Here is a 24,035-nt window from a genome sequence, read left to right as displayed (position 1 = left end):
TTAACACATATTTTGTATAGGTATTATATGCTGTATTTTTACAATAAAGCAAACTAGAAAAAAGAAAATGAGCCAAATGTGATGGCTCACACCTGTTATCCCAACATTTTGGGAGGCTAAGGTGGGAGGATTGCTTGAGGCCAGGAGTTTAGGACCAGCCTGGGCAAAATAGTAAGACTCTGTCTCTTAAAAAAAAAAAGGTAGTGTGATTTTGGCTCACTGCAAACTTCACCTTTCAGAGTCAAGCAATTCTTGCACCTCAGCCTCCCAAGTAGCCGGGATTACAGTTGTGTGCCACCACATCAAGCTAATTTTTGTGTTTTTAGTATAGATGTGGTTTTGCCATGTTGACCAAGCTGCTCTAAAACTCCTGGCCTCAAGTGAGCCACCCGCCTCAGCCTCCCAAAGTCTCAGGATTACAGACATGAGCTACTGTGCCCTGCCAGAAGCCATTTTTTATAAACATCTATGGAATACAACATGACAGATAATGTTCCTGCTGCCATTCAGCTTAACATCCTAATGCAGTGAGCAAACAAGACACAAGAATGAATGCAAAAAGTCATTTCATGTGCTTGCTTTGGCAGCACATATACTAAAATTGGAATGATACAGAGAAGATTACCAGAAAGTCATTTCAGGTAGTAAGAAGGACTATGCAAAAGACAAAAACAAACAAAAAAAACTAAGACGGGAAATGTAACAGAGTGTCTAGAAGAGGCAACAATATTACATAGGATGATCAGGGAAGCCCTTTCTGGAGAGGTGGCCATTCAAGCTGAAATCTAAATTATATACACACAAAAAGCCATTCTGTAAAAAACTGGGATAAGGGCCTGGCATGGTGGCTGATGTCTGAAATCCCAGCACTTTGGGAGGCCAAGGCAGGCGGATCACCTGAGGTCACAAGTTCGAGACCAGCCTGACCAACATGGAGAAACCCCATCTCTACTAAAAATACAAAATTACTCAGGCGTGGTGGCACATGCCTGTAATCCCAACTATTCAGGAGGCTGAGGGAGGAGAATCACTTGAACCTGGGAGGCGGAGGTTGTGGTGAGCCAAGATCTTGCCATTGCACTCCAGCCTGGGCAATAAAAGTGAAACTCTGTCTCAAAAAAAAAAAAAACAAACAAACTAGGATAAGAGCTTTTGGGCAGTGGAACTTAAAAAACAAATAGCCATAGCTTTTGCATATTTGAGGAATAGAAAGCTTTGCATGAGCCTGACATGTTTTAAGAATAGAAAGGGGCCAGTGTGACTGAAGTATAGAGATCAAAGGGAACATAGCAATTGAAGTCAGAGTGATAATAAAGGGCCAGATCATGTAAGGTCATATAGGCCATGATAAGGAGTTTGGATTTTACTGTGGATATTATATATATATATCCATGATTAGAGGGTTTTAAGCATGGAAGTGGCATTATCTGATTTACATTTTTTTAAATTATTGGTTCTGGGTAGAGAATGTATTGAAGAGCAAGAGATGAAGTTGAAGGACTGGTTCTAGGAGGCTATTGCAGTAATCCAGGATAAAGAGAATGGTGGTTATGTAGCAATGTAGATCAAGAGAAGTGGACCAGTTTAAGATATATTTTGGAGACAGAGCCAATAGAACTTCTGAAGGATTGAATATGGAAGATAGGGACAGAAGAATCAAGAATGATTTGTACATTTTTGGCCTTAGTAACTGACAATGGTGAACAATGGAGAAAAACTATTCTGAACTTGTTAAACTTGAAATGCCTATTGGATATTCAGGGGAAAATTTCAGTAGGTAATTCAATATAGATGAAACACATCTATAGCTTGCATGGAGGGAAGGTGGATCAGAGATAGAGATATGAATTTGGAAATTGTCATCATCTAAGTGGTATTTAAAGTCATAGGATTGATGAATTACCTAGGAGAAAAGGATTCAGAGGGAAGAGAAGACCCAGAATAAATTCTTCGTGGTACTTCAATATTTATAAGTGAAGCAGAGTAGGAGAACCTAGCAAAGACTGAGCTAAATTGTTAAAGGAGCCAATGAGGCAGTAGGAAATTCTAGAGAAAAAAAATAAAATGACAGCAAGATAATATGCACAAATATTTTTTCAGCTCTTGTGTATGCAAAGAATTCTACTGGTAATGCAAAAGAAGTACCTGATCTCAAGAACCGTATGATTTTGGAAGGGAGATAAAAATAAGCCCATAAAAACAATACATTAGCTGGGCGTGGTGCCTCACGCCTGTAATCCCAGCACTTTGGGAGGCTGAGGTGGATGGATCATGAAGTCAGGAGATCAAGACCATCCTGGCTAACATGGTGAAACCCCATCTCTACTAAAAATACAAAAATTAGCCGGGCATGATGGAACACACCTGTAGTCCCAGCTACTCAGGAGGCTGAGGCAGGAGAATCACTTGAATCCGAGAGGCAGAGGTTGCAGTGAGCCAAGATCGCGCCATTGCACTCCAGCCTGGGCGACAAAGTGAGATTTTGTCTCAAAAAAACAAACCAAAACAAAACAAAAAATAATATATTATGTAGCCTTTTAACTATTGATCTCCCTATCTCCAAGTTTCCCGTCCTGTTTTTGCTCACTGCAGCTTCATCCTCCTGGGCTCAAGCAATCCTCCAACCTCAATCTTCTGAGTGGCTGGGACCACAGGTTCACCACCACGCCTGACAAATTTTTGCATTTTTTCTTTTGATAGAGACAGAGTTTCACCATATTACCCAGGCTGGTCTTGAACTCTTGGGCTCAAGGAGTCACCCACCTCATCTTCCCAAAGTGTTAGGAGGACATTTCAGTAGGCGTGAGCCAACGCACCTGAATTAATGCATTCTACACAAACTATAAGGATAGTTTTTCTAAAACAGCACAGGTATCAATTAAAACTGATCAGCTTTACACTAAAACTGATCAGACTTCTGATTAGTTCAAGAACTCTGTGTAATCAAGTCCCAAATCATCTTTCTGGCACTTAAGGAAGAATGGCCACAGCCTCATCTCCCTATTATTCCCTTTATGAAAAGCTTATGGCTTTTTCATTTTCCCCTTGTTCAGTTTACCATTGATTCTACCATTCCCTGTCTTTTATATAATTGGTGTATTTATCTTTTGTCTAGATTGTGAGCTCCTTGGAAACAGGTATTACACATATAAACTCAGTAACTTTATTTCTTTTTCTGCCAAGTGAACAAAGACCTCTAAATTTTAGTCACATGTAATATAGAACACTAATACTGGTCATATCTCCATCTCTGATCTACCCTTCCTCTCATGCAAGCTATAGCTGTATATCACCTATTTTGAATTGCCTACTGAAGTGTCCCCTTGAATATCTAATAGGCGTTTCAAATTTAACATATTCAGAATAGTTTCTCCTCCATTGTTTACCACCTGCCGGTAGCTTAAGGCCAAAATCTATGAATCATTCTTGATTCTTCTCTCATCTTCCATATTCAATCCATCAGAAGTCCTATTGGCTTTATCTCCAAAATATATCTTAACAATGGAGAAAAATTTGAGTACCACAGACCCAGATTAAGGATAACTGTAGGAATGAAGGAGTGATACACCTAGGAATAGGACAGTGGTCTGAAGCCAGATGATAAAGGTTCTTTAGTGCCAAACTAAGGAGTTCAGAAATTATTGTTAGAGGAGAGCTGCTGAGGTTTTTGAGTAGGGCACTTATATATTCAGGAATGAATCTGTAGAGGGGATAAATGAGGGTACCCTCAAAAGCAATGAAGTATTAGAACTGAATTTTTAGGGACACCAATATCAGCCTAACTAGCTCCATAAGAGAAGACTGAATATTGGGAGAGGCAAAAAATAAGGCCATCAGAAAAGGTTGGGTAGGGACAGAGTACACAGGGCTTGAAAGCCAGGCAAAAGCATATAAACTGGGATCACTTGGTTCTAATACCTGTTTCCCTACTTGGAGAAAGTCCCCTTATCTTTTCTAGAACTGTTTCCTTTTCCTGGAGTTTGCTTCAGCTATAAATGTTGTAATTTTCTATAATGTTCTAACCTGCTACAGTCACTCTGAAACCTTGGCTGCACATCAGAATCACCTAGAGAGCTTTAAAAGCTACTGATGGCTAGATCTCACCACCAAAGATTCAGAGTTATCTTGTCTTAGATGCAGGCTGGACAGAGACATTTAAAAGTTCTCCAGGTGATTCTAATGTGCACCCGAGGTTGAGATCAATTCACGTAGAAAACAATGAAGCACTAAGATTCTTAAGCATGGTAATAATATGTTTTAAAAAGTGTTTTTTTTGTTCTGTTCCCCGCCTCCCCCCCCCTCACCCCAAGACTGAGTCTTGCTCTGTTGCCCGGGCTGGAGTGCAATGGGATGATCTCAGCTCGCTGCAACCTTTACCTCCTGGGTTCAAGCAATTCTCCTGCCTCAGCCTCCCAAATAGCTGGGATTCCAGGCATGCACCACCACATCCGGCTAATGTTTTGTACTTTTAGTAGAGACAAAGTTTCACCATCTTGGCCAGACTGGTCTCAAACTCCTGATCTTGTGATCAACCCAAAGTTGGAAGGCACTCGGCCTCCCAAAGTGCTGGGATTACAGGCATGAGCCACTGCACCTGGCTGCAAAAAGGTTATTTTAAGAAAGACTAACAGGAATATACAGACTAGTAGGGAAAGACTACAAAAGACCAACTATAATTTTGCAATAATCCAGGAGAAAAATTTATTAAAGCCTGAATTAACATACATGCAATAATGTTGTAGGGAGGAAGGTGAATGCAAGAAATATTTAGCGAGAAGTAGCACCAGGATTCAGTAAGTAACTGAATATTTAATCTGATCAAAAGGAAAAAAATATGGTCAAGTTTCTAGCACAGAAGAATAATGGAATCCTTAGCAAAATGAAAATAGTTGTGAAACAGCTGGCTAATATTATTGAGAATATGGAAACTAATATTAAGTTCTAAGTCACGATCTAACCTATGTGCCTCACATAATCTCATTTAATCTATAACAACCCTATAAATACTATCAGTCCCATTTTATAGATTTAGAAACCAAGTAAGAGTAATTAAATTATTTGCCCAAAATTACACAGTAAGTGGTAGAGAAGATGTTTGACCTCAACTGGTCTATTTTTCCTTATAATAGGAAGATGACCAGTTTATATACTGAATCTGTTGAATCTGAACAAACAATTCAAAAAAGCAAAATGGCTATAGAAGCCAGATGGTAACAAATGAGTGAATCAAGTCAGATGTAACTGTGGAAATATGAAAACATCGTGAGGAGGCAGTTCTACTTAGTTATGCTTGAATGTTGCCCTATGAGAATTTCAGGCCTAGTATTGCCATATTTTGAGATTTTTCATGAAAAGGTGGAAATCTGGACTTGTATGTAAAAATTTGTGTGAATATCAAACAAATTCAAGTGTTTAAAAGTACTGTCACCCAAACTAACTGTGGCTTCGAGTTTGCATCTCTGAGCAATAGGCTGTTGGAAAGTCAGAATTCAAGGTAAAGTGAGAGATCTGGGCTGAAGATGTATGATTAGGGAATCCATAAGCACAGAGAGGATAGTAGATGCTTCCAAAAATAGTATGTGTTAGAATAACCAGTACTTGACATTATTAGTTAAAATAAGGCAAAAATAGATGAGTTAACAAGTTAATCAGGACTTGCAGAAAACTGGTAATAGAAGTGGAAAACTAGCAGACTGAAGTGGGTATATTTAAAATTCAGTTTTCAATGAACTAAAAACTAAATTCCAGATGATTTTTTAATTTTTACATAGGGTCTCACCCTGTTGCCCAGGCTGGAGTGCAGTGGCATTATCATGGCTCACTTCACCCTTGACCTCCAGGGATCAAGCAATCCTCCTGCCTCAGCCTCCCAAGTAGCTAGGACTACAGGCATGTGGGACATAGGCTAAATTTTGTATTTTTTTGTAGAGACGGGCATTCACCACGTTGCCCAGCCTAGTCTCAAACTCCTGAGCTCAAGCTTTGTTCTCCCAAAGAGCTGGGATTTCAGCCATGAGCCACCACCCGCAGCTTTTTTTTTGAGACAAAGTCTCACTATATTGCCCTGGCTGGAGTGCATGGCTCAGTGCAGCCTGAAACCAAGTCAGACTCCCAAATAGCCAGGACTACAGATGCATGTTTTTGTTTTGTTTTTTAATTTTAGAGAAAGGGAGTGTCCCTATGTTGCCCAGATTGGTTTCCAACTCCTGGGCTCAAGGGATCCTGCTGCCTTGGCCTCCCAAAGTGCTGTTGAATTTTTATGTATTCATGATATGATGGAAACATTTAGAAAGTCTGAATGTTTATTTCTCTCAAATAAATTCCAATTTGAAAAAAAAACTATTCTATCTAGACCTAAAAGCTGGATTTTTTTTTTTTTTTTGAGACAGAGTCTTGCTTTGTCACCAGGCTGGAGTGCAGTGGCGCAATCTCAGCTCACTGCAACCTCTGCCTCTTGGGTTCAAGCGATTCTTCCGCCTTAGCCTCCTGAGTAGCTAAGACCACAGGTGCATGCCACGATGCCCAGCTAATTTTTTTTTTTTTTTTTTTTTTTTTTTTTGTATTTTTAGTAGAGACAGGGTTTCACCGTGTTGGCCAGGATGGTCTCGATTTTTTTTTTTTTTTTTTTTTTTTTGAGACAGAGTTTCGCTCTTGTTACCCAGGCTGGAGTGCAATGGCGCGATCTCGGCTCACCGCAACCTCCGCCTCCTGGGTTCAGACAATTCTCCTGCCTCAGCCTCCTGAGGAGCTGGGATTACAGGCACGCGCCACCATGCCCAGCTAATTTTTTGTATTTTTAGTAGAAACGGGGTTTCACCATGTCGACCAGGATGGTCTCGATATCTTGACCTCGTGATCCACCCGCCTCGGCCTCCCAAAGTGCTGGGATTACAGGCTTGAGCCACCGCGCCCGGCCAAACTGGATGTTCTTATAATGAAGACACTTAACATTCAATAATTAAAATTTTTTTATACCAGGCATGGTAGCTCACACCTGTAATCTCCGCGCTTTTGGAGGCCAAGGTGGGCGGATGACTGAAGTCAGGAGTTTGAGACCAGTCTGGACAACATGGTGAAACCCCATCTCTACTAGATATACAAAATTAGCTGGGTGTGGTGGCACACGCTTGTAATCCCAGCTATTTAAGAGGTTGAGGCACGAGAACCACTTGAATTCAGGAGGTGGAAGCTGCAGTGAGCCAAGATCACGCTACTACACTCCAGCCTATATGACAAAGTGAGACTGTCTCAAAAAAAAAAAAAAAAAAAAAGCTTTTTTTAAAGGTTTTACTTAAGGTTTGATTTAATCTTTACTAATTGTGAATCCTTCTGCTATGGGCTTTGCAGGGATTATTTCAATTTGAAAACTATCTTAAGTGAGAGGAAGGTAATTGAAAGATTGTTTTATCAATATTTTTACTTTTTCTACATTAGGTTACTTACTTCCAGGTCAGTTTCTCACATAAACTCCTATCTGCAAAGCCCATAGCAAAAGGGTTCACAATTAGCAAAGATTAAATAAAACATTAAATAAAACCTTTTTAAATGTTTTTAATTATTGAATTTTAAGTGTCTTAATTATAAGAACATCTGACTCTTAGGGCTAGGTGAATATTCTCTTTGAAGTCTAGACAGAATAGTTTTTGAATACTACTCTTCCTAGTAAACTCACGTTTTCATTCATTATCAGATAAATAAAGTACCCAGTTATGTAAAAATACCACATATACTAATGCATTTTTGCAAACCTTGAAGCCCTACAGAAATTATAAAGAAATATTATTCTGGTTTTATCATGAAGCTAGAAGGGTTCAAAAAATTACAAAGTGAAACCTCTTGTATTTAAAACAAAACTTGCACCACCATCCCCCAAAAATAGTTGTTTTTTTTTTTAAAGGAGAATCTCTCTTCCAAGTTTTAAAGTTCACGTAAAATTGATTTACTAGCAATAATTGTTGTAACAGTAAGGTGGGGAATGATGACTTTAGGCAAAGATCTACAGATGTTGGAATTGTGTTACAGACTTTCGGAGCCACACCACAGCCTTCTATTATCACATTTAAATGTAGTAGGCAAAACCAATTTCCCTGAAAACTGTATTAAGGACCAGGTGCTTTAATACCAAGAACTGTTTTGACACATCAGACAAAAGTTTGGGTCTCTGAAAATCCTGCCTCTTACTGAACACTTTCTTTAAAAGTCATGCATGTTAAAATTTCCTGCCTTTGACTATACGCTGTATCAAATACTGTATGTTAAAATGGAGATGGGGACATTTTTGTTGTTTAAGTTTATGGAAGTATGGCTCCATTTTAGCATAGCTACAATGTCCAAACGATGGAATAAGGTACCCATTAATATATTATCTGAGAAGTACAAATAGTGCAACTTGCCGGCTTTGAAAAGCCTAATCCTATTTCTTATGGTGGACCTTAAATAAAATGAAAATACACAACTGACAATGTTTAACGTGCACTTACAAAAAAAAAAAAAAAGGAGCTAGCAATTTGAAATCCTCCAAACACCCGCGCTCTGCAAACACTTCTTCAAAGAAGTCTGACACATAGGGTGTTTTCCTCGGTGACCGCCAGCCGGACATTCCTATGGGAAAAGCTGCTTCTAGTGCGCGGTACAAAGACAATCAATCCCTTGCTTTCATCCCTTTCTCATTCACTCTGCAGGGGGTGGGCCAATAAGGAACTCAATGAAGCTCTCATTTCGCTTCGGGGCGCAAGTCTTGCCTCCTTCCCACTACTCTCCGGGTTCCCTAAAGCTGCCGAAGCCGAGGACCTGGAGCCGGGTAGTGTCCGGCGCTGCGCTCGGGGGCGTCAAGGCCTCAACCCGACGGACCTGGCTTGCGGAGAGGCCCAGGCACGCGAGGACAGCCACAGCTCCAAGGGGCGCAAAGAAAAGCAATGCTCACTCGCCGCGCACGGGGCTCAGGGGAGATAAGGGTGCATTTTCTTCCCATATTCCAGCTGAGAAAACGAGGTCGAGCAAAAAGGGACTGGTACAGCTGGAGTATGGGATATGGACTCAGGGAACAAAGGGACTGGAGCAAGAAGCAGCAGCCCCACCAACGCAGACTCAAAAGGGCTCCCCTGCTTTACGCACGCAGCCCGCATCTCCACAGCACTCGGCGCCCCTTACGCCACCAGCTCAGCTTCAGACACTTCGCGAATATGGCTTTGCGCACTGCGGCGGGGCTGCGCCGCAACCGAGCTCGGCCCTGTGGCTCCTCCCCGCAGCCCTTCGCGGATTGGTGGCAGACAGCGACTGGGCTGCTGATTGGGCGGCGAAGGAGCCATTCGGGGTGGCTCTGGTGGGTTCGGCTGCCTCAAGAGTGATAAGTTCGGCTTCAGACACGCCTCAGCGCCAGCAGTGAGTCGGAGCTCTATGGAGGTGGCAGCGGGTACTGGGTGGCGGCTGCAGGAGCGACTCCTCTGAGCTGAGAGTTTCAGGCCGTCCCCGACTCCTTCCTCCCCCTTCCCTCCCCCTTTTTTTGTTTTCCGTTCCCCTTTCCCCTCCCTTCCCTATCCCCGACGACCGGATCCTGAGGAGGCAGCTGCAGTAGCAGCTGCTGAGTTCTCGGTGAAGGTGAGTGGAGCCGCCGCCGCCGCCGCCGCCGAGTGGAGCGCTCTAAAATGGCCGCCGTCCCTGGCCGCTTCTCCTCAAGTGGTACAAAATGGCGGCCGCAGGCGGAGCCGGGTGGGGCGACCCTTTTTTAGCATTTCCTCTGCGCTTCAGACACCTGGAAAGTCTTGGCCTTTGTTCTCCCTTCCTGTTGCTGACGGAGTAGAAGGAAAACGTCAGTGTTGGCCAGACCGCCGTGCAGTCCTGGCCAGGTGGCCCACCCCTGCGGGGCTGAGGCCGTGACGGACCGAGGCACTGGTGTGCCCAGACGGCGAGGGAGCGTGGCTCGGGCCGCGAGCGCCGCGGCAGGAGGCACGCGGGCCGGCAGGGAGGGCCGGGCCGTTGGCGCGGGACCAGCGAACCGCAGGCGTCCCGGAGCCCGGCCTCCCGGCAGGGAGGTGTATAGGACTCGGAGTCGGCGGGGCTGCCCTTCGTTGGGGAGGAGAGAGTGAGTGATGGTTTCTGCCCCTTTTGTCAGCCGGGTAGGCCGTGGCGAGGCGGCTGTCAGTCCCGGGGGGATTTATGGGGCAGGAGGGGGCCTGCTTGGAGGCGGCGGGTGGGCAGGAGGCCGCCTTCCTGCCGGGAGAACAAAGAGCCGGGCGCCGGGCCGGCGGGGGCGGCCTCCGCTGCTCCTCCCTGCCGAGCGACCCGCGGCCTCACGGAGAGGCTGTCGGAAATACTTCCCTAACTTGCGCCTGGGTGGGAGGAATGCTCTGCTCTTTTGTTCCCAGGAAGGGAAAAACGGGGCGGAGGTTCCTGCTGCCATGTTGCGGCCCTGGTCTTCCGCCTGCGAGTGTTGGTCCTGTACTAGCCCCGTACGCCCGGCCCCCTCTCGCGGGTCTTTCCACGAGCTCCACGGGGAGGCGGCGAAAGGGTGGACGGGGGAAAACTACTGAACAGCTTTTGGAGAGATCTCATCCAGTGGCTGGCCTCCCGGTCAAGACAGTAAAAATTACTAGGGCAGACATTTTCCACGTGATGTTGCCCTTGTCTGTAGAGTTAGATTTTTTCTGTTGATCTCAGTGCTGAGTTGTAAAGGTGGTAGAATGTGGCTTTTCAAAAGATTCGTTTTGAGCAGTTTGAAATGCTCTCGTGTTTCTCCGAAGTCTCTGCATTCTTGAACACCGAGGAATTTCCAGGTGGCTAAACAAAATGTAATTGTCCATTTGTGTTTTGAGTACATTCTAGTTCTGTCTTGCAGAGCTGCAGTGCAGTGACAGTGCCGGGGTCTGAAATATGTTATAATTGAAAGAAGGCTTATAGATGTGTAAGTTAGCAGCGTCTAATTTTGGTGCCCTTTCTCTTTCCAGGTATTTGATTTCTCCCGTCCCCTCCCCTCCCCACCCCATCTATTAATATTATTCTTTTGAAGATTCTTCGTTGTCAAGCCGCCAAAGTGGAGAGTGCGATTGCAGAAGGGGGTGCTTCTCGTTTCAGGTATATCTAGATTTTATTTGGGGGAGTTATTTGGAAAAGGCCAGTCCCAAAACCTAGTTACCACAGCAAATAATTCAAACTTAATGGGCTGCAATTTTCATTTTAAAAGTTAATTTTTCATTGACAGTCTTCTAAGAACTGCCATCTGAAGAATAAATAAAATTTATTTATTTGCTTTCCTTTTGGGCCCAAGTTTAGTCTTCATTTGTAGCATCATAGATAAACACTAAAATATAGGCCTGGCTCCAATCTGGGCAAAATAGCAAGACCTCCATCTCTACAAGAAAAATAAAACACAAAATAGGTTCTTTATTCTTTCTGAGAGAGACATAGTTGGTGTAAACCAAAAATTTGTTTTCTTTTAAATAGTGCTTCTTCGGGCGGAGGAGGAAGTAGGGGTGCACCTCAGCACTATCCCAAGACTGCTGGCAACAGGTGTGGTAAACATGTAGAAAGCAATGAGCTTTAACAGATTAAAAGTCTTTCCCATGTGACAGTATAATTAAGGCAATAGCCATCAAGACTCCTAATCTTAAGGGTCATGTTTTCTTTTGGGTATCCTAAATATAGAATATCATCAGCTTTTGATTAGAGTTGAGGCTCTCAAACTGTTACTTTTTCTTTATTCTTTGGGTTATTGTTACTGATGTTTTTTTCTGAAATCAGTAGCTATTATTCCTACTAATTGGTATTAGTAAAGTGATAAACATGCAACATGGTCAATAATACATTAGAAAGTGTTAATTTGCAGCCTGTACAGTGGCTCACACCTGTAATCCCAACAACAACTTTGGGAGGCAAAGGTGGGAGGATTGCTTGAGCCTAGGAGTTTGAGATCAGCATGGGCAGCACAGCAAGACCTCCTCTGTTTAAAAAAACTGTTAATATCCAAAATGTGGTTCCTGGATCTGTTGAGGTTGAGAGTATTTACTAGACATGCAAATTTTTAGGCCCCACCCGAAACCAGTGAAAGCAGAAACTGGGTGGGCCCAGCAATCTGTTTTAACAAGTCCTTCTGGTGATTCTGATGCTCACTATTGTTCTAGAACCACTCATCTCCATAGTTGGCTTTTGGAGGGGAAGTCAAGAAAGCCTAAATTACTTTTTCTATTTAAAAGAATTTATGATTAACATTTGGTGTGTGACAAGTGTTTTTGTTAATTTTTATTAATCAGCGAGTTCCTGGGGAAAACCCCAGGGCAAAACGCTCAGAAATGGATTCCTGCACGAAGCACTAGACGAGATGACAACTCCGCAGCAAACAACTCCGCAAACGAAAAAGAACGACATGATGCAATCTTCAGGAAAGTAAGAGGGTAAGTTTCTAGGTCTGTTTTACTAAAAGATGGGGAGAAGTATTGATTAGCTGTATTTCTCTGGCGTGTGTGCGTAGAAGGCAAGGTTCATGCCCAGAGTATATATGTTTTAATGAATGTTCATAACAGTTTTTTAAAAAGTGTCTTGAACTGGCTGGGCGCAGCAGTTCATGGCTGAAATCCCAGCTGTTTGGGAGGCCAGTGCGGGCAGATCACTTGAGGTCAGGAGTTCTAGACCAGCCTGGCCAACATGGTGAAACTCTATCTCTACTAAAACATACAAAAATTAGCCAGGTGTAGTTGCAAGCACCTGTAGTCCCAGCTACTTGGGAGGCTGAGGCAGGAAAATCACTTGAACCCCACAGGTGAAGGTTGCAGTGAGCCAAGATCACACCACTACACTCCAACCTGGGTGACAGAGCAAGACTCTGTCTCAAAACAAAATCTTGAAGAATAGCATATCATATTTTGGGACGTAAGATTGCTTTCAGCTATTGGATTGCTGTCCATAATCCTGTTGTGTTAGCGTTTCCCTTGGCTAAGGGAAATGGTATGTTATTTAAGCCAGTGAAGCAGGGAATATGATGGTCTTAGCTCATGGTCTAGTCTTGATAATGAGATTTTTGCAGTCTAACCTTGAGAAAGTGAGAAAGGATTCTTGTCAAAACAGTTGGGAATCCCCCCCACCCCCATCTAGTACAAATAATTGTAATTAAAATCACAGGTTTATTTCAATATCCTTTGGTTTTACATAAGAAATCATATCTTGCTTTTAAAGGGAGCAAGTAGAAGAAAAGTCAGTATAATTTAAAGGCAGTTTTTCAGTTCATATTTTGTGTATTAGCTAACACAGTGTAATTCCTTTTTCTCCAGCATACTAAATAAGCTTACTCCTGAAAAGTTTGACAAGCTATGCCTTGAGCTCCTCAATGTGGGTGTAGAGTCTAAACTCATCCTTAAAGGGGTCATACTGCTGGTAAGTTTTAAATATTGGCTTAACTCAAAAGGGAGAGGGAACTATTTAACAAACTCAAGTGGTTTTTTTTTTATATTTGGATTACTGTTTATAAAACCCCTGAGGTGTGAGCTAAATAGGTATGTGTTTCTGAATGCTGATAGTGATTAAAAAGAATCACTGACATTTAGTAGTATTAGATTTAACAGGTAAATTTTAGGTTTATGCTATCCTTGAAGAGATAAATAGGGGCGCTTAACAGGCTGTCCTTTTTCTTTTGTGGAAAAGGCCATAGGTCTTGGAAATGCATTGTATGAGAGTTTAATGTAAAACTTAGTTTTGGTATGCATGGCATTTTCTGACTTCCAGGAGATGGATGTGACTAGATGAGATCTGTAAAACAGGACATTTTTGGTACACTGTAATAGCTAACATTTAGATGGTTGCATTTTTCCTAAAAGAGTTCTTCAAAAAAGTTTTTGTATTTAGTTTAAGCAATGACATTTTCTGCAGATTGTGGACAAAGCCCTAGAAGAGCCAAAGTATAGCTCACTGTATGCTCAGCTATGTCTGCGATTGGCAGAAGATGCACCAAACTTTGATGGCCCAGCAGCAGAGGGTCAACCAGGACAGAAGCAAAGTACCGTAAGTGGTAGTTTTTGTTTGCTTATTTTAAAGTTGACTTGAAAAATTGGCTTAAATGACAAATTTTTTTTTCCAGACATTCAGACGCCTCCTAATTTCCAAATTACAAGATGAATTTGAAAACCGAACTAGAAATGTTGATGGTAAGAATTACAGTTGATACTAAGTAGTACTGTGTATTTTCAGCTTAATTCTGAATGTTGGTTTGCATCATTGGTCTTTTTTTTTCAGTCTATGATAAGCGTGAAAATCCCCTCCTCCCCGAGGAGGAGGAACAGAGAGCCATTGCTAAGATCAAGATGTTGGGAAACATCAAATTCATTGGAGAGCTTGGCAAGCTTGATCTTATTCACGAATCTATCCTTCATAAGTGCATCAAAACAGTAAGTATGATGGGGAAGTTAGGCTTAGGCAAATGTTAATCACTACTACATTGAGTCAGTTATCATCTAAGAGGGTGGTTGACTAGTTAAATACAGATGGGCAACAAAATTTACTAAACATAAATGAGTAATTTGGAAGTATGCGGTGTGTTTGACAAAGTAGGTTTAGAACTGATCAACACAGACCAGTAGAAAGCACTATACCAGATTCAGTAGGAACTAAGAATGAGTCATTGCAAACATAAAGGGGAAAGTACCATGCCTAACTAGAGTAACTGTAAAATTTTATCAACATGGCATTTTATTCTTGTAGCTTTTGGAAAAGAAGAAGAGAGTCCAACTCAAAGATATGGGAGAGGATTTGGAGTGCCTCTGTCAGATAATGAGGACAGTGGGACCTAGATTAGACCATGAACGAGCCAAGGTATGTGTGTAGCTGATGGAAGCAGTTACAAGTACTTTTGTCTATTTTGTGACATCATAGGGGATTGCCATATTTAGCCATTAACTTGGTTATCTAGAAGTCTTAAAAGCTGTAAATTATACAATTAGCTTTAGCTCTTCCAATTAATGTGTTGTTCTCTTACCAGTCCTTAATGGATCAGTACTTTGCCCGAATGTGCTCCTTGATGTTAAGTAAGGAATTGCCAGCGAGGATTCGTTTCCTGCTGCAGGTAAAACTGGTTTCTTTAAATGCATTGGTAAACTTGAGTTTTTTGTTTAGGAATATTAAAATTATTTTTCAATTAAAGGATACCGTAGAGTTGCGAGAACACCACTGGGTTCCTCGCAAGGCTTTTCTTGACAATGGACCAAAGACGATCAATCAAATCCGTCAGGATGCAGTAAAAGTAAGATTGGGTTTTCTTTGTTTTGTTTGTCACATAGACTGTGTTTGTAGAGCAGTATGGGATCCCTTCCCCACCCACCTCAAACACTTGAGGAGTCTCTCTCATCTTAGTGGTGGAGCTTAAAGTTTTTAGTGTCTTGTCTTTTTTTTTTTAAGATGAAGTCTTGCACTGTCACCTAGGCTGGAGTGCAGCAGTGCAGTCTCAGTTCATTGCAACCTCTTCCTCCAAGTTGAAGCGATTTTCCTGCCTCAGCCTCCCCAGTAGCTGGGACTACACCACGCTCCACTAATTTTTTTTTTGTATTTTTAGTAGAGATAGGGTTTTACCATGTTGGCCAGGCTGGTGTTGAACTCTTGACCTCAAGAAATCCAAGGGGCTTGGGCCTCCCAAAGTGCTAGGATTACAGGTGTGAGTCACTGTGCCTAGCTTTGTCTGCCATTTTTGAAAGACTTTATTTACAGAAATAACATAACTAATGGTTTAATATCTAGAATGTGCTCCCCATTTGGAAGAATTTTAGGTTTAAGTAAAATAGTGTCCAGAGACAAAAAGTGCTTATTCATTTCTAAAGGATCTAGGGGTGTTTATTCCTGCTCCTATGGCTCAAGGAATGAGAAGTGACTTCTTTCTGGAGGGACCGTTCATGCCACCCAGGATGAAAATGGATAGGGACCCACTTGGAGGACTTGCTGATATGTTTGGACAAATGCCAGGTAATTTTGGAAGGAAAAAAAAAAAGGTTTCATTAAGCTAAAAAAAATCACTTAACTTTTTTGTCAGTTTTGAAAGTTGTCCGTGTATGTGTTTTAAGGTAGCGGAATTGGTACTGGTCCAGGAGTTATCCAGGATAGATTTTCACCCACCATGGGACGTCATCGTTCAAATCAACTCTTTAATGGCCATGGGGGACACATCATGCCTCCCACACAATCGCAGTTTGGAGAGATGGGAGGCAAGTTTATGAAAAGCCAGGTAAGTAAATATTTGAGTGTTTAGGCAACAAGTGCTAAATTCTGCAATATATGTGATTCCATTTGCCATTAAAACTGTTTTAGGAGTGCATGTTTTCTAAACCATTTTTACATCTGCAACATTTATTTCAAACTGAAATGCTTATCCTTATGATCAGTAAAGTATTAGTAAAATCACATCACTGTATTTGATAGTTAGGTTAGATTTTTATTCTTCCGTTTCATCTTTTACTTTCTCTGGGCAAATTCAGTTAAGCTTTCCTTTTGGCTTGGCTCATCCCTTTGGTACTTGATTACCATAATGTATGGACTCCTTTTTATCTAGACTTTCTTTCTCCTTTTCTGAAATAGGGGCTAAGCCAGCTCTACCATAACCAGAGTCAGGGACTCTTATCCCAGCTGCAAGGACAGTCGAAGGATATGCCACCTCGGTTTTCTAAGAAAGGACAGCTTAATGCAGATGAGGTACATTTGCCTATGTTACTTATATGCCATAGTTTGTCAATTCAGAAATTTATTGCCCAATGATTATAAAAAGACGCGTTATAAAGAGGACTTATGCTGGAGTTTTTTACATTTTTCTCTCTTTCCTATACTACTATTTTCTTTCTTTAAATAGTCCAGCGTCCTATGAGCGAAGATTATGAGATATGAGGGCAAGTCTCCTAAAGTCTATTATTTAGAGCAAGGAAAATGGTTTTTGAGATATTGTGGTTTCCTTGTAAGTAAGGTGATTTAACAACTAAGAATAAAACGCATTTTCTAAACTGTAAATTTGCAGTTTTTTATTTGAATATTTTAGTCCGCTAATCCTAAGAGAATTCTCATAAGTGTAAGATTTATAATAGTATCTCACTACTATATGCATTACATCTTTAAATTTTTTGCCAGAAATTAAACCTGTTAACATGAAGTAACTTCTTGAGTTTTTAAACAAAGCTTGTTTCTGCCCTAGATTGTCGTGTTTGTATAGGATTTTAGGATGTTAACATTTAATATGTTCGCCAATTGCATGCTGTTAATTTAGGTGTTTTGATTTGTTTTCAATTCCAGATTAGCCTGAGGCCTGCTCAGTCGTTCCTAATGAATAAAAATCAAGTGCCAAAGCTTCAGCCCCAGATAACTATGATTCCTCCTAGTGCACAGCCACCACGCACTCAAACACCACCTCTGGGACAGGTGCGAACCATAGTCTGACAGCATTTTTTATTGTTCCATTATTTTCTAAAGATGACTGAAGACATTTTTTTCTAAATGTAGTGTGTTCGCCCCTCTAATTTCATGTTCCTTTTTTTTTTTAAAAATGTCTGTTGTTGATTGTTTAGACACCTCAGCTTGGTCTCAAAACTAATCCACCACTTATCCAGGAAAAGCCTGCCAAGACCAGCAAAAAGCCGCCACCATCAAAGGAAGAACTACTTAAACTAACTGTAAGTTTCAAGTACTCATTTTAGTGTAATTAGCCTATATTTGAGATAGGGAAGACATTAAAGATACTTGCTTGTGTTCTTCACAGGAAACTGTTGTGACTGAGTATCTGAATAGTGGAAATGCAAATGAGGCTGTCAGTGGTGTAAGAGAAATGAGGGCTCCTAAACACTTTCTTCCTGAGATGTTAAGCAAAGTAATCATCCTGTCACTAGACAGAAGCGATGAAGATAAAGAAAAAGCAAGTTCCTTGATCAGTTTACTCAAACAGGAAGGGATAGCCACAAGTGACAACTTCATGCAGGTAGGACTGGACACCTTACTGATTCTGTGATAAGAACTCTTACCACTCAAATTTGAAAACTAAGAGACTGTTGTATATTTCTTCTAAGGCTTTCCTGAATGTATTGGACCAGTGTCCCAAACTGGAGGTTGACATCCCCTTGGTGAAATCATATTTAGCACAGTTTGCAGCTCGTGCCATCATTTCAGAGCTGGTGAGCATTTCAGAACTAGCTCAACCACTGGAAAGTGGCACCCATTTTCCTCTCTTCTTACTTTGTCTTCAGCAGTTAGCTAAATTACAAGATCGAGAATGGTTAACAGAACTTTTTCAACAAAGCAAGGTCAATATGCAGAAAATGCTCCCAGGTAAGACAATGCTGACTTGTTTGTTTTGTTTTTATTATATCTAGAGATTTCTAGTACCTTGAGTGGATTTATGTAGGTTAGACAGTCTGATTGTCCTTCCCAGATAATGATAAACATCACCACAGATTTCACCACCTTATAAAAATAGATTTATGATTTAACTGCTTTCATTTGATCATATATTAAGTTTTTCATTTGCTGGGTTGGTTCGTTGCTACATGAATCTTGTATACTTGAGACATACTTGTGAAGCTCTGCTCTTTGGACAGTACAGCTTGGTAAAATGAACTATTGGATGATGGGAGTGGTTTTGTCTTTTCAGAAATTGATCAGAATAAGGACCGCATGTTGGAGATTTTAGAAGGAAAGGGACTGAGTTTTTTATTCCCACTCCTCAAATTGGAGAAGGAACTGTTGAAGCAAATAAAGTTGGATCCATCCCCTCAAACCATATATAAATGGATTAAAGATAACATCTCTCCCAAACTTCATGTAGATAAAGGATTTGTGAACATCTTAATGACTAGGTAAGATGAATAGTCTTCTACATATAGTAATGTTTCATGTACTAGAAAACTGTCTACAAAGCGGAAGACTAAGTAGTCTCTTGAGTAAGAAAACTCACTGTTGAATTCTGACAAGACCTCTTTCTGTCTAGCTTCTTACAGTACATTTCAAGTGAAGTAAACCCCCCCAGCGATGAAACAGATTCTTCCTCTGCTCCTTCCAAAGAACAATTAGAGCAGGAAAAACAACTACTACTTTCTTTCAAGCCAGTAATGCAGAAATTTCTTCATGATCATGTTGATCTACAAGTCAGCGCCCTGTATGCTCTTCAGGTGCACTGCTATAACAGCAACTTCCCAAAAGGTAAGAAGACTTATATCAGAAGAACACTGTGGGGCAGTTCTTAAAACAGCACACTAAATAATGGGCTTATTCTTCTTACTTTTTTAAGGCATGTTACTTCGCTTTTTTGTGCACTTCTATGACATGGAAATTATTGAAGAAGAAGCTTTCTTGGCTTGGAAAGAAGATATAACCCAAGAGTTTCCGGGAAAAGGCAAGGCTTTGTTCCAGGTAAGTCTTTTGTTAAAAATTTGGTCTGCTTATTTCAATTTGTTTGGTATTAACTTAAAATAACGAGCCTTTTTCAAATGAAATACAGGGAAGATAGTCCTAGTTATTAGTTTGTCTTCACCCCTACATTTATTCTGCACTACTTTAAGCTGTGATTAAGTAAAGCTGTGCAATGAATCAATTCTAGTGGTAAGATCTTAGAGGAAGCTAACACATTTTTCAAGGACTATAGCTATTTATATAGATGGGGGTGACTATATACAAGTTTTAAGCTTTTTAGAAAAATATCAGTAAAGAAGAACTTGCAGCTGGGCACGTGGCTCATGCCTATAATTCCAGCATTTGGAGAGGCCAAGGTAGGAGGATCAGGAGTTCAAGACGAGCCTGGGCAGCATAGTGAAACCCTGTCTCTAAAAAATACAAAAAATTAGCCAGATGTCATTACATGTTCCTGTGGTTCTGGGCTACTTGGGAGGATTTCTTGAGCCCAGGAGGCAGAGGATGCAGGATCTGAGATCACACCACTGCACTCCAACTTGTACAACAGTGAGACTTTGTCTCAAAAAAAGAAAATAGAAAAAGTTTATTAAAAAGGAAGTTGCTTCTGATTTCTCACAATTTAATTTTGTCTTACTGAATGAAGTTGTAGCTCTAGGGAAAGAACATCACATTCCCAAATCACAGTGAGTGCATTAATCAGTTGAAGAACAGTTAAAAAGTAGGTTCCAGGCCTGATCCCAGAGATTCTGGTTTAGTAGGTCTGTGGTACAAAACCCACATGATTGTCATGATACTAGTTTTCCAGGAGGCCCAGGCTTTGATTTGAGAAACATTGGTCCTGTAGCATCTTACTACCTTTTTACTGCTGGTTATAAAATAGGTCGATGAGAATCATTCTTGCAGGATTCCGGATAATACACCACTGTTCGTATAACTTAATATACATACAAATTATTTGTAAGGATGTCCTTGTTTCATATTCTAAAACTGTAGTACCACCTAAAACTTGGTCTTTGGTTGGATTTCTATTTATATCATGAACTATTTTAAGTTACAAATCTTAATTTACAGGTGAATCAATGGCTAACCTGGCTAGAAACTGCTGAAGAAGAAGAATCAGAGGAAGAAGCTGACTAAAACCAGCCAAAGCCTTAAATTGTGCAAAACATACTGTTGCTATGATGTAACTGCATTTGACCTAACCACTGCGAAAATTCATTCCGCTGTAATGTTTTCACAATATTTAAAGCAGAAGCACGTCACTTAGGATTTCCTTCTGCATAAGGTTTTTTTTTTGTAGTGTAATGTCTTAATCATAGTCTACCATCAAATATTTTAGGAGTATCTTTAATGTTTAGATAGTATATTAGCAGCATGCAATAATTACATCATAAGTTCTCAAGCAGAGGCAGTCTATTGCAAGGACCTTCTTTGCTGCCAGTTATCATAGGCTGTTTTAAGTTAGAAACTGAATAGCAACACTGAATACTGTAGAAATGCACTTTGCTCAGTAATACTTGAGTTGTTGCAATATTTGATTATCCATTTGGTTGTTACAGAAAAATTCTTAACTGTAATTGATGGTTGTTGCAGTAATAGTATATTGCCTGTATTTCTACCTCTAGTAATGGGCTTTATGTGCTAGATTTTAATATCCTTGAGCCTGGGCAAGTGCACAAGTCTTTTTAAAAGAAACATGGTTTACTTGCACAAAACTGATCAGTTTTGAGAGATCGTTAATGCCCTTGAAGTGGTTTTTGTGGGTGTGAAACAAATGGTGAGAATTTGAATTGGTCCCTCCTATTATAGTATTGAAATTAAGTCTACTTAATTTATCAAGTCATGTTCATGCCCTGATTTTATATACTTGTATCTATCAATAAACATTGTGATACTTGATGTAGTGATGTGTGGCTGTAAATGGCACCCAAAATCTGTAGAATTAATCAAAGACAGGTCACAAGTCTCATGAATTTGGAGAACATTGCTACACATCGCAACTAAAATTTGGTGACATTTCTGTCAGACTGAAATGATCTTTGGACGAACTTAGCTACTTGCGCATGCTCAAATGGGTTGTAGAACCAATCAATGTTTTTTTGGCCTGTTTGGACCAGGGAAGCTGTTACACATTACGGCATTCATCTTCCCTGAAGTTTTAACAAGTTCATAAGCTTTTGGCGGGTATTTTGAGTACAGCAAAATGAAGGCTAAGCAGAGATTTGTATGAACCTATTTTAGATTTTTAAAGGAGCTGTAAATTATTCCTGACTCTGCCCAACCCTTCCCACCAAGGGGAGGAAACTAATTTTTAACCTAGCAAAAGGAGTAAGTGGTTAGGTAGATCAATTGAGTTCCTATTATAGCCAGAATTCCCTCAATTCAGCCAGGGTATCAGGCCATGGGAAGTTTCAGAATGAAGCCTGGCATGCAGTGGTTTGTCATCGTTTACAGAATCATGGCTTAATCGTCCCACCCCATACATGTCAAGCTACACAAAATGTTTAATACTGCTTCCTTGTTCCAAAGACATCTAACAAACTGTGTACTTACAACCTACCATACTATGGAACCAGCAGTATTTGGAATAATTGGGATGTACCTCACATGATGGCCAGTGTTTTTAGTATCAGCATGTAGTGACTACTATTCATTCACTTCATAGTGACTTCAAAATAAGACTGCATGTCTTTACTGCTTCAAAGTTCTGCAAAATTGAAATAGTTGTCCAGTTTTCCCCATTCTCAAGCCTCATTAGGGCTTCACAACCCTGGTTGTGAAGTTTTGGCTTACTGTATCCAGTATGTTTTGACCCTCCTGTAGGCAGCGTTTGACATGTTACTCGTTCCTTGGAAGTGTTAAATTGTTCGCAGAACACCTTTTTCTTTCCACCTTGCTGACTCCTGCTTCTCAGTTTTCAATGGGAGATATCTGATCCCTTAACATCTTTTCAGTTGCCATTACTCTGCATCCAGTCTAGCATCAAATCCTGTCGATCGCATTCCAAACATTTTAGAAATTGAGCAACTCACTTCTTCACCCACCCACCCTCATTTCTTACGTAGGTACCACAGTAGCCTTAACTGGCCTCCCTGCTTAGTCCTCGGCCTCCCTGCTTAGTCCTCACCCTCCATTTTGTCTTCTCAGCACAGCACCACTTGGCTCAAAACCCGCCACATGGCTTCCCATCTACTGGGATTTTTATGTCAAAATACTTAATTTGGTCTACATGGCCCTACATCTGATTTCCTTATCCCTCACCCCATCTTTACCCCATGACTTGTTTCTCTGATCTAATTTCCACTGCTGCTGGCTCTTAATCCTTGTTCCCACCATACTGGCCTTGCTGCTCCTGGGACATGCCAAGCGTCTTAACCTTGGAGGTTTTATGTTCCTCCTTTTGGATAACTGGGTGACTGGTTTCTCCCCTTCCTTGGGTCTTGGCTCCAATGTGCCTTTTATTAGTAATTAATTCTAATAACCCTGTTCTTGTAGATCATAAGGGGCAGGAAAGAAATTCGTGTGTGTGTGTATACATATATATAATTTTTTAAACCCTAAACACATCCTTAACCCTCTTTATTTACATGTCTTATTACATGACATACTGCATATTTATGTCTGATTCCTGCTAGAATGTGAAGAGCATGAAGTATTTGACAGCTTTTTTTCACTGTTGTATTCCCAGCACCTAGAACTGCCCAGCACCCAGTAAACATTCAAATATTTGGTCAACCAAATCATGAATTAATAAAATTACCCTACATGGCAGGATGTGGACACAGAGGAAGTAAGTAGTGGAAAGACTTCAGACCAGATGGATCTAGGGTTCTAGATCTGGAATTCTAGAGTTCTATATTGATCTAGGGCTAATCTTTACCACTTAGAAGCAGTGTGATCTTAGGTAAGATACTTTGAGTCTTGATTATTTTAGAAAACAGGGCTCAGCCTGGGCAACATGGGGAAAACCTGTGTCTACAAAAAATAGAAAAATTAGCTAGGTGTGGTGGTGCACACCTGTAGTCCTGGCTACTCAGAAGGCTGAGGTGGAAGGATCACCTGAGCCCAGAATGTCAAGGCTGCAATGAGCCGTGATCACGCCACTGCACTCCAGCCTGGGCGACAGAGTGAGCCCCTGTCTTGCATGAACAAATGAAAATGTGCTAACCTGTGCAGTATGAGCTCCTGTAGTTCAAGCTACTCTGAAGGCTGAGGTGGGAGGATTGCTTGAGCCCGGGAGTGAGGCTGCAGTGAACTATGATCATACCATCGCAGTCAGCATGGGAGATAGGGCAAGACCCTATTTCAGAAGTGTATAAAAAACAGGGTTAATACTCAAGGATTGTCATGAGAGCTAAAGAAGCTAATATGTGAAAGTCACTAAGGAGAGCATCCCACATAGCAGCTCAATAGATATGTCACCTTCCCAGTAGCCTTTCTAAGATACCTTTCCCCAGGAGAACTGCTTCCATCCTCTGCACTTCCAAAATCACTGGCTACATCTAATGGGTATAGCTCAGTCTTACTTGATGAATCAAAAGCATTCACCAGTTGACTTTCCTCTTTTCTACTTTTTCTCTCAGCTTCTCTTCAGTCTCCTTTAAAAGACCTCTTTTGTCCCCTGAATGTTGCTGTTCTGCCTCCCTCCTTCAACACTGTCACTCACTCCTATGGCTCCAGTTAAC

The 24,035-nt window shown here is 41.0% G+C and overlaps 1 protein-coding gene and 1 non-coding gene across 9 annotated transcripts; both read left to right on the top strand.

Annotated features, from left to right (window-relative positions):
* The first annotated feature begins 9,374 nt into the window (after positions 1–9,374).
* On the top strand, positions 9,375–21,249 carry EIF4G2 (eukaryotic translation initiation factor 4 gamma 2). 8 transcript variants are annotated; one of them, XM_078340499.1, is made up of 22 exons: positions 9,375–9,597; positions 11,006–11,070; positions 11,440–11,505; positions 12,246–12,386; positions 13,260–13,362; positions 13,855–13,986; positions 14,063–14,129; positions 14,218–14,369; positions 14,683–14,793; positions 14,960–15,043; positions 15,122–15,220; positions 15,792–15,933; positions 16,032–16,192; positions 16,543–16,656; positions 17,245–17,370; positions 17,517–17,621; positions 17,708–17,923; positions 18,012–18,270; positions 18,593–18,797; positions 18,929–19,140; positions 19,229–19,350; positions 20,422–21,249. In XM_078340499.1, the coding sequence occupies exons 8-22, from the start codon at positions 14,286–14,288 to the stop codon at positions 20,485–20,487; spliced, it is 2,106 nt and encodes a 701-aa protein (XP_078196625.1). In that variant the 5' UTR covers positions 9,375–9,597; positions 11,006–11,070; positions 11,440–11,505; positions 12,246–12,386; positions 13,260–13,362; positions 13,855–13,986; positions 14,063–14,129; positions 14,218–14,285; the 3' UTR covers positions 20,488–21,249. The 8 variants fall into 8 exon arrangements, with proteins under 8 accessions (XP_078196625.1, XP_078196624.1, XP_078196627.1 ...); XM_078340498.1 differs by having other exon boundaries at positions 10,944–11,070; XM_078340501.1 differs by having other exon boundaries at positions 9,375–10,081.
* Positions 16,709–16,851, top strand: LOC118146055 (small nucleolar RNA SNORD97). Its single transcript, XR_004731516.1, has one exon. It is a non-coding gene; the product is annotated as a small nucleolar RNA SNORD97 (small nucleolar RNA).
* Positions 21,250–24,035: the final 2,786 nt, after the last annotated feature.

This window comes from Callithrix jacchus, chromosome 10 (assembly GCF_049354715.1).
Source record: "Callithrix jacchus isolate 240 chromosome 10, calJac240_pri, whole genome shotgun sequence".
Classification (NCBI taxonomy): Eukaryota; Metazoa; Chordata; class Mammalia; order Primates; family Cebidae; genus Callithrix; species Callithrix jacchus.
This window is presented reverse-complemented; position numbering and strand designations above follow the sequence as displayed.

Bases quoted from the DNA above. Each gene is read 5' to 3' on its own strand.
- EIF4G2 (XM_078340499.1), top strand. From the start codon at position 14,286: ATGTTGGGAAACATCAAATTCATTGGAGAGCTTGGCAAGCTTGATCTT. The intron at 14,794-14,959 runs GTATGTGTGTAG...TTCTCTTACCAG, and splicing joins TAGACCATGAACGAGCCAAG to TCCTTAATGGATCAGTACTT. The intron at 18,271-18,592 runs GTAAGACAATGC...TTGTCTTTTCAG, and splicing joins TATGCAGAAAATGCTCCCAG to AAATTGATCAGAATAAGGAC.